The sequence below is a fragment of the Pithys albifrons genome, chromosome 18, assembly GCF_047495875.1.
Source record: "Pithys albifrons albifrons isolate INPA30051 chromosome 18, PitAlb_v1, whole genome shotgun sequence".
In the NCBI taxonomy this organism is placed as follows: domain Eukaryota; kingdom Metazoa; phylum Chordata; class Aves; order Passeriformes; family Thamnophilidae; genus Pithys; species Pithys albifrons.
In genome coordinates, this window is record NC_092475.1 from 5,370,957 (window position 1) to 5,381,538 (window position 10,582).

Consider the following 10,582-nt stretch of genomic DNA (forward strand, 5'->3'; position numbering starts at 1 on the left):
GCCAAGGCAGTAGGGAAGTGCTACCTAATAGGATGAACTCAGATCAAATGACAGAAAAGTGAAAAAACTGTAGAGAAAACACACTGAAAAGTAAAAAGAAGTTGCAACAAGCTCTACTCTCTCAGAAGAGAACAGGAGAATGTAGGGATGCACTAACTCAGTGAGGGAGGAGGAATGCCAGTTTTCCAGACCAGCCTGTGTTGTCTCCAATGATACTTCCTTGGACTACAGAAGAGAGATACAGGATAAATTTCTGTTACAAGTGAAGGGTCTCTTCTTAAAACATTTTCATTCACACACAGTATTCTGGATTGTTGAAGGACACTTCTTTGTACTTTTCCATGTTACTTGGCTCCCTTTCAGTTCATTCTTCTGGCTGAATTGCAGCAGAAACCATTCACCATAACACTAAGAAGTCCCTTTGCTATCCATCTTGACAGCTGTTGTTCCCATTCCCTATGTTTGCCTTAAGAAAATACGGCTCTGATCATGTCATCTGTTAAGTTACCCACTGCTGTGAGGGTTCAAGGCAAGCAGCCTCGGGCAATGGCTGATATTTGCTATTACAGATCAAGTAGAATCAGGGCTTTAGTCAGGATTTACATTTTTTGCATCACGCCCCTCCGTTCTCAATTAGCAGCAGCAGCTCCCAGTCCAACAGCCCATGCCCAGTGTCCCTGAATGCAGAGGGTTCCCAGGGGACAGTGGGGTCACTGAGGTTCCCCATGGGCAGGTGGAGGGTTACAGGTTGGTGGGTGCTCTGCAATGAAACATCTCATGTGAACTCTGAAGGGATACACGTTGTTTATCTCAGTTCTCATCTGTCCATTCATTTGCTCGAGTTAAACAAGAAATGAGGCATTTAAAACTTAGGGTGAAGAATTTGTATGAGTGAAAGACTAGGCTCCCTTTTCTGTCTTCTAGAGCTTTCTCTGCATAGTTACCAGTCTGATACAAGTATTTATTTACTCTCTGCTCCCAGGCATTGGAACATGGAGCAAAGTCAAACAAGCAACTGTCAGGGAAGGAAACACTTAAGCTGAAGTTAAGCTGAACTGCTGTATCTGAAAATAGGATGCTTTTCTCCTTGAAACCTCTGCAATCCCAGAAAGCTAATCCCAGTCTACATAGCTTCTATAATTAAAAAAAAAATTACATTTTTTCTTCTGTCATAAATGCAGAGCTTACCAAAGTCCCATCTGCAAAGCACAAACTTCAGAGAAACCCAATTAAGTCAGTGTTGCACACACTATCATGTTTGCTCTATTTAAATATTCCACCCAGATCTCATTCATGATGAAACAATTAAAAAATACTTGCAGGAGCCAAGCAACTCTCTTGGAGACTGATTTCTACTCATGTTTTGTCTGAGCACCCCCAAGAAAGCCGGACTGGTTCTGGATGCTGAGCAAACTTGCCCAAAGCATCAGCACGTGGGTGTCATTTGAAGGGAGACACAAAGCCTGACCCTGCCTGTGCCCTTGGAGTTCTGTGTGTTCATTCAGCCCCCACTCACTTTGCTGCCAGCCTGGCTCAAGCTTCAGGGCTGGGCAGGTGCCCACTCCCTAAACAGCACCTTCCACTCCCCTGCCAAGAACTGTCCTAGACTGGACAGACCCAGGGCAGAACTTCTGATGTTCTTCTAAGGATCAAACCCCAAGTCTTGGTGCAGGCTGGTCAGTTAAGAGATAAGATGCAGGTTTCTGGGAGCAGCTGAATGAAGAGTGACAGCCATTCCCAAGAGATCCATAGGGGCAGGGCACAGGGAATGCTGCACAGCCTGAGGGATGGAGCAGCCCCCAGAAACCAGGGAAGGCTTCACTGCTTTGATGGCAGGCACTGATCCATGTCTAGTTGCTGGTTATGCAGCAACAGAACAGTCTGAGGATGTTAGAAAAGAAATTAGATTAAGGAAGTTAACATATGAACTGTCTCTTCATTATATGAACAGTCCTGAAGTGTCTCCTGTGAAAGGACAAGCCTTTCCTCAGCTCTGAGCCCAGGGCCACACCCTGACCATGGGGATTACAGGCTGTTACTGCACCACAGGGAGCAGGAGAAGATCCCCTTGGATTGATGCAGACTCAAGCATGAAGTTATTGACCTGCATCAAGCAGGTGTATGACATTCTCTCTAGGGCATATATAAATTGTGTATACATCAGACCGTGAATCCACTTGAATTTCAAACAAAAGTATGGGATTAAATGGGCACAAAGGATCCATTGTGTTCCCATACAAACCCTACCCACATTTCAAAGCAAACCCAAGGTATCACATTTAGCTTTCCTTACTCTTGGTATTTATAGATCTGACCTGCTTAGCTAAGTCAGAGTGATTAATTCTACATATTACGTTTTAAAAATACAAACCCACAAACTTGTTTAAAAAATGCCAGGCTATAAATAAAAAAATGGTGTAGCCTGTTCATTACAGCACAAATTGGGCAGTCTTGAAACAGAGTTCCCAAGCTAAAGGTTGTGCAAGATTACATTCCATTTTCAAAGTGTGGTGCAAACATTAACTGAATGAATAATCTTTAACCATCTTCATTCACAGCAAAGGTAGGAAGTTTTTTTATTATTTGACACATATAAGTTCATCTTATTTGCACAGAGAAACAAGTACTTGTGTGCACAAATCCTTTTGTGTGTAAATTAAGTCTGAATATTTGTGCTTTAAGTATGCAAACAAATTTGGGGGTTACTTTTGTTTTGAACTAAAGCCTGTATTAAAAAGGGAAAGATAAACCTAAACCAACACCAGGTATTTCAGATATGATGACTTCACTCCCATAAATCCAGTCTAGGTTATGATGGTGTATAATCAGTATTTCCACTTCCTGGATAAAGAGGTTTTAATGGTTTGAGACTCTTTTCTTCAACATTCAAACCACCTGCCAACTTGGGATTTAGGAGAAAAGACAACTTAAAACACTTTTTTCCCAGTTAAAGGTCTGTATTTCCTTTACACAACTCTTAAGATTTGGCTACATACAAAGCTCCAAACACTGGGAACAGTCAAACCTTGGAAAAGCCTAAAACCAGCTCTCAACATGAGTTGCATACTTATTAACTGACCTCATTTAATTTCTGCAAAAGAAGCATTAAAATATAACTTCCTCAAGCTCTCTCCTGTATCCCCAAAAAACAAGCTAAGGAGAGTTTCAGACAGTAAAATCCTCGGGCCAGCAGCATAAAGCAGTTTGTGTGGAGTGTGCACAGTGCAATGACACTCCAGCACTGCCACAAATCCAAGTGTGTGCAGGACCAAAATTATGTAATTGGAGGAACATGATCCACATCTAGTGAGTCCCACCTATGAAGGCTGCCTGAGGACACTGCCCATTCTCCTCCCCAGAAATGGAGAGATTCCTCTCTCCCCTCCTGGAAAATGCTGGAGATCACTTTGGGTGAGAGAATGTCACAAAGCTTCATATAAATGCTACATAAGGGTCAGTTATAAACTGGAGCAAAAGCACGGACCAGCTGATTCAATTTTATTCATAAATTAACAGGGGAAAGGAGGAGACCTGGTACACTTCTTGTTTCAGAAAACAATAGGATGCAGGCCAAACAAACTGTTCACAGAACAGACTTGTTGATACGGGAAAATTAAATGGAAACCAAATCTTTGTGATGTAAAAAAAACCCAAAACAACTTTTTATCAGTGGCCTGGCTTGAGTGTTAGGATCAAAATTGAAAATTTATGCAACAACTAAAGACATCACTGATAAGCCTTTAAGTTCCTGGTTTAAGTTGCAGTGATGCAAATGACTGCAAAAGGGTGAGAGCAGCAGCCAGCTGACAGGCAGGGCACCAGCAGCATCTTTTTCTGTCTCCCTGCTATCAATTCCCTTGCACCTAAAGCACATGTCTGAAGTTAAGCACACACAGTTAGAAGATTTGCTGAATTATGGGCCTGGATAGCTTTGAAGCAAAGCTGCCACCAATCCACCTGCACTCCAGTTGTATTCCAGTTCCTCTTTGCCTTCCCTTTGCTCCATACAAGCATCTGCAGCCCAGACATCCTATGCTTTACTTTAAATAAGCTTTTGAGTTTCCTTCTTCCCCTGCCAGTAGCTTCCAACAGCTCTGAATTTCCCCCTATCCTGATGGTGAAGGGGGCAAGCCCAGCTCTCAGCTGCTCCCAAGCTCACCAACACCATGCACAAGACTCAAACTGAGCAAACTTGCAGAAAGAGGAAATATATCAATAGCAAGAGTCAATTAAAATCTTTAGCAGCATCAAACAACCCTAAAAAATTAAGAGACAACAATGACAGTCATATGGAGTGGCAGAGTCTGTCTTTAAAATAGAAGAAAAAGCTGTAGAAGAGAGTATTCCTGTAGCTGCTGTTTATGGACTGCAGACTTCTTGGCCATTACTTAGATGGCTGAGTCCTCACACTGCCTGTTGGGTTCAGTCAGCCCTGAGCCCAGAGAGAGATGATGGAAAAGGAACATAAAACTTCAATTCTCTTCTTAGCATCCTAGAAAAATACTTACAAGAATGTCTCCAGCTACAGAACTTTTGAATTATCATAACTAGAAACTGAGGAAGAAGATTTATGCCTTATGCAGTTGCTCTTTCCTTGAGTTAATTCAGAGCACAGTGTGGTGATTACAAGTGGTATTAGGAGAAATAAAAGGGGAATTAGTGTCTGGCATAGACATAGTTGTACATCTCTGGAACAACTACAAAGTAGCTTTAACTTATCAGATCAGCAAAGAGTGTGGAGGCTGAGGAGCCTCCTCCATCAGCCTTCTCCAAGGAGAACACTCAGAAAGTCTGATGACAGAGCTGTTAACATCATCCACCACTCCTGCTTGCACCACAACAACTCCCTGCCTTGATACAGATCCTGCACTGGAGGAGAAGGAACACACAGCAGCCCATTGGCAAGGTCTGCTGGAGAGCTCAGAAATGCCCACCCTGAGAAAGCATTCTTTAATTGGGTGGTGCCAGGGGGGAAAGTAGCAGCACAGAGAGCAAAACATGATGGCACCAATGTATGCTCATACAAATCCAAATGGATTATCCCAGATTAAGGCAGGAGGGGGGTGACATTTTCACACATTGTCAGGGTTGTCTGTATCTCCTCAAGTAATACAGAGTTTTGACATGGTGTTCTTCTTCAGTCTGTGCAGCCCTCTCTTTTATGACTACAAATCAAATGAGGTTGTCAATCTTTCCCATGCCCTGAGACTGCTGGAAGGATGTAATCAGAGCAATATTTTGGCTTTGTGCAACTGTCTCTCAATTAGATGGTGCTACTGAAATCTGTTCTCTTTAGACTCTCTCTCTTGATCCTTATCTGGAAAGAGGGAGGAGGGGAAACACATATGAGATACAAGATATTTGTAAGGAAATTCTTGACATCCCTGGAAGTGTTCAAGGCCAGGCTGGACACGGCTTGGACCAACCAGGTCTAGTGGAAGGTGACCTGCCCATGGCAGGGGGGTGGAACAAGCTGATCTGCAAGGCTTTTTCCAATCCAAACCACTCTATGATTTTATGAATAAGAAAGATGAAATTCACTTTCTTAACAACAGCTTGGTCTAGAGACAGTCTACAGTTAAGCAAGACAGAAGTATTTTGATGTCTGTTTCTCAAACTGAGAATATAATCCTGTTTCAAGGTTTGCACTCAGTGTGACAGTGAACTTAGACTCAAATATGAAGTTCACTCATAAAATACTGCTCAATGGCCATAAAACAGTTCATTTAAATCACAGGCTGAAAGGCATGATTTTATCTTAAAGGAGAAAATAACTGATCCAATTAAAACAAGGAAACGTTTAATTCTTCTTATCTTTCTTATACCATTTCCAGTATTCTCCACACCACCAACAGGACCATTTTTCAGAGTATAGACTGACTTCATTGATACCACATTTCCAACCTGGAGATACTTTCCTCAGTAGACACAGCCAAATGAATTGATGCAGAATAATCTTCAACCACATCATGCACTCAAAGAAAATGTTGCGAAACAAGAATGCACCTCCTTAATGAATTTGGCATCATTCAAGTGCCAGGTAAAAGTAGGAATGGTTTTTGTAGTGATCCTACAGTTTTATCCATATTTTGATATTGGTATATTTGTATAATTTAAATGTTAAAGTAAAAAATTATTTCGTTTTCAGATTAACAAAGAATCCTGCATGTTCACACCTCCTTCTCTCCATGGTTTGTCTGTGAGCAGGGTCAGGATGTAAACACAAACTTTGCCTGTATCGTTTACACTCCTAAGTCTGTCCTTTGATTTGGGGTCCATGCATGGCTATGTTGGCTTTATAATGATCAAATTATTTTCCAGGATAATACAATAAGATAAATTACAAATATGTCATCTAGCATACTTAATTCTCACAATAGTATAAATTGTATTCCAGGTTATGAAATTGCTCATAATGATTACTGACAACACTGCAGGGTAATATTTAAATTAAGAAATTTATGTTTATTTTATTATCATTTTGAAGAGTACAGATGTTCAATACTATTGATAAATGAATTGAAAACCTGAAAACTCACAAAATGTGCTAATTCTACTACTGATCATTTATATCTATCTGGACAAAAAAACCCGTATTTATCACCTTTTTTTTCTACCCATTTATTGTCTCTATAACACAATAGCATAAAAGACATCCTTTCTTGTATTTCAGTTTGGGTTCTGCCATGCAATGGGACACTGGTTATCACATGAAGTCTGTATTAGGGGGGAAATGCTGCTTAGTATTGAGAGATCTTTCTCCTAACAAAAAGCATAATAATATTTATACATTTGTCTATTTGTCGGACATGTTGTGTACTTTCTTTGTTGTACATTTCACAAAGGCCAAAATAATTAATTAGCAGAAAATAATACAGAGGAATTAAAACTGGAATTGTACATGCCTGCCTTTCATTAGTCACTTCTGCTTCCAGAAATCAAATGGCAGAAACATAAATTCCTCTTTCAGCCAAGATTGCCCCTTTGGGAGTGAGTCGAGCAGTTCATGTTAGCAGAGTCCTTTGTTCCCTTCACTTGGGGTATTGGAACAGTTGGTAATCAGAGATAAATCAGCTACTGTTCCCCTTAATTTAATTTGTATTTCACTCCAGAGCAAGGTGCTCAGAATTGTTTGATAAGACAAATAAATAGAAGAACTTAAAATAGATACAATATTAATATCCTCATTGGCTCAGGAGGAAGCAATAGAGCAGGTGTATGAATAGAGCCTGGAATATTTTATTTACTTGGTAATCTGAAAAAGGGCAGCACAAAGTTCAACCCGAAATTGCATTCAGGGGTTGTCTCTTGCAGGCTGATAGTGCCTGAGCCAAACCCCAGGATTCCAGGCTTTGAATTCCATGTAGTGGGCAGTGTTGATCAACATCCCATTCATTGTCTTTATGCTGTTTTGGTTACTCCTTTTCTCATAAACAAACCTGCCAGCTCTTGTATGACTATCACCTATTCTGAGGAACTGAGAGCAAACTGGCTCTTACCCTTTGCTTCCAGCTTGTTGTTGTGCCTCTCCGTGCAATCACATCACATCAAAGTGATGTAGCCTTTTGGGTTTTTTTCTAAAGGTCTCATCACTGCTTAGATTCTGCCAATCTGAAATTACTGAGTCACCACAAACAGACATTTAGAATGACTCCTCAAAGTGAAGTTAAACTGAAAACATCATTATTGCCATTGTTAAAGAAGAAAAAGATCTGATCACCATATTCTATTTCTATCCTAACGCCTGGGCTGTGTCCCTTCAGCACCACCCTCTGTGCAGCCACTTCATAAGGAGATTACGCTTCTCCCTGTGAAGTGAAAATTACCTTCTTGTGGGCAGAAAGCGTTTAATTATGACTCTGCTTCCCTTGTCTCCATGGCGATCCCATACAAACAGCCTGCTTTATTAGCCCTGATTCCCCCACCCCACCAAAGTCATCCATCAGCCCTGCGGGGGCTCCTCTCGAGCGCTCCCGGGACGCCCGGCCGGGACCGGGACCGGCTCCGGCCGCGCCCCCCGCGCTCCCTCCCGGGCGGACCCCGCGCTCGCCGCGGGACGCGCTCCGCTCGAATCCCATTTGTAGCGGAGCCGCCGCAGCATCTCAGCACTTACTGCGGGAAATACATTCCCAAACCCTGCCCGGCGCGGTACAAATTGGCGGCTGATCCCGGCGCGCCCCCGCCCGCCCCCCGAGCGCCGCCCTTACCTGGGCGCTGCCCGGGGCCCGCGGGCTCGGTGAGGATGCTGGGGTCACTCTGCGACCTGCCTCGCGGGAGAAAGCAGCCGGTGCCTTCCTCCGATGCAGCCATGAGGTGGAGGGCGGGCAGCTCAGAGGAGGGAGGAGGAGGAGGCGCTCATGGAGCCGGAGGCGGCCGGGGGACAATGGGGACGGGGTTGCGGCGGGGCGTCAGCCGGGCAGGACCAGCCGCGCCAGCATCTTCCCCGGCGCCGTCGGCAGGGCTGCTGCGGCCGCTCCGCCGGCACCGGGCGCTCAGGGGGTAGCTCCGGGCGCCCCACGGGGGTGGGCCATGCTGCCAGGCGGGGTGGGGAAGAGCCGGGGCGCGGGCCGCCCGCCCGGCCCCCCGCCGCTGCCGCTGCCGCCTCCCGGGACACCCCCCGCCCCGAACGTCGCTCCCGGAGTCGCCTCAAGCCGCCGCGCTGCTCAGCGCATCCCTTGGAAAACATTGGGATTCTCCCATGGTGCCCCGCGAGCGGCCGCGTGACGTCACGGCGGGGGGGTGGTGGGCGCCGCACCTGCACTGCACAAAGGCGGGGGCTCGGCAGGTGCGCGGGGTGCCACCCCCACCCCCCGGGCACGTCATAGGGGCGTGGGCAGGGACCGCCCCGCCCTCGGGGGGCGGGAGAGACCCCCGGCACCCCCTGACCCGTCCCCGGCCCGACCCTCGGGGCGCTCCGCGGCGCGACCCTCCGACACCCCGGGGTCCCTGTGCGCTGCCGCCTCCTCCCGCGGCTGGAGGAGGAGGAGGAGAAGGATGTCTTGGAGGGGTCAGAAAGCGCCGCTTACCCCGCGGCAGGATGCGCAGGGGTCGCACTCTCCGTGTCCGCCCCGCGCCCCGCCGGGACCCCGCGCAGCCCGGAGGGACCTTCTGCGGGACCCTCCTGGGGCGGGCAGTGGGATCGTGGCGAAGGAGGGGTCTCAGGGGGTCCCCGGGGAAACGGGGTATTCCCGCTTCGACTGAACAGCTCCGTTTGGGGATTTGTTTAAAGCGAGTAACTGGTTTTACAGATTTTTTTTTTTCTGAGCGCAAGGTCACGCCTCCCACCGAGCGCAGGTGCCGGCGGAGGGACTGCCTGTCTGTCCGCGGCGATGCGGGTCGGGTCTTCCTGGATCTGTGGAAGTCAGGGACGCTTTTTAATCGCTCTGCCAGTAAAGTCTTGCAGAATGCTCAGACAGCACTTGGGATCGTGTGGATTCTCTTGGCATGGAACTAGTGCTGGGGAATATACTCTCCTACGTGGAGATTTCTTAGGCTGACTGGAGCAGTGGTTGTATGTGAAGCTGAGCAAGTTCCTGTCATAAGACAAGGATAAGTTTGCAAACTATTAGGGATGAAACTTTGTGTTAGAAAATTTTCCATTAACGCAGTCACTTCTTCATGTACAGAATGAGTGATGCTGGAAGGGACCACAGTGAGTCATCTGTTCCCACGTCCCTGCTCAGGCAGGGGCATCCCAGACCACATTGCACAGGATCGTGTCCAGAAGGTTCTGGAATATCTCCAGTGAGGGGAACTCCACAACCTCACCTGCACAGTGCAGAAGTTCTTCCTCATGGTCAGGTGGAACTTCTGTACACCCGTTTTTGCTTGTTGCCTCTTGGCACCACCAAGAAGAGCCTTGCTCTGCTTCTCCAGAAATGTATAGAGAACATTTTGCTTATCTTACATAAAGAAAATAGGGTTAGCCATTTCTGAAAGCAGGTGCAAACAAAGCATGTGTGTGGGGTTGTGTCTTTGCCTTGTTTTCATGGGTTTTACCCCAAATACATCACATCTGTCACAGTGAAAAGTGTATTTGACTGTTTTCTTTAAGCTGAAGTTTCAGAGTTAGCCAGTGCACACATCTTGTTTGGGGGTCACCCTTGGGTTGTGTGTTCCCTGAGCTTCAATCAACTTAGTGATGTTTTGGGGAAAGAAAAAAAGTCTGTGGGCCTGCATTAAATGGTGGAGCTTGGCAAGAAAATTCTTCCAAGGCTCCATTTGAGTGAGGGGCTGAGTGTGGCTGTTGGGGTAACACCCACCCATGGCTGGGCTGAGCTGCTGCATCTCATGAGTGTGAATATTGTCATGAGAACAGAAATCAAACAAGAGGTTTAAAATAAAATGTCAAAGAGTTCTTTCAAGAACTGTCCCTTCTTGCTGGGTATAAGGCAAAAGAAGCATGTGGTGGTGTAATCAAAGCTGTGTCATCATGCAATGCAATACATTAAGGTGCCCAGTGAGATAATGAGCCAAATCTATTTTTAGTCCTAAAAAGAGAGGAAGTAGCAAGTTTGAAGTGGTTTTTCTCTACACAGCTTTTAGGTCATGCTGGAAAATGCTGATGGTTTCAAGTGAATTC

The 10,582-nt window shown here is 45.7% G+C and overlaps 1 protein-coding gene across 2 annotated transcripts in view; it reads right to left on the reverse strand.

Moving 5' to 3' along the window:
• PHACTR3 (phosphatase and actin regulator 3) overlaps positions 1–8,594 on the reverse strand; it is a 100,134-nt gene extending 91,540 nt beyond the window's left edge. For both annotated transcript variants that reach the window (XM_071572664.1, XM_071572663.1), the window contains exon 1: positions 8,208–8,594. In XM_071572664.1, the coding sequence (XP_071428765.1) occupies positions 8,208–8,310 (103 nt within the window). In that variant the 5' untranslated portion in view covers positions 8,311–8,594. The remainder of the gene's footprint in view (positions 1–8,207) is intronic.
• Positions 8,595–10,582: the final 1,988 nt, after the last annotated feature.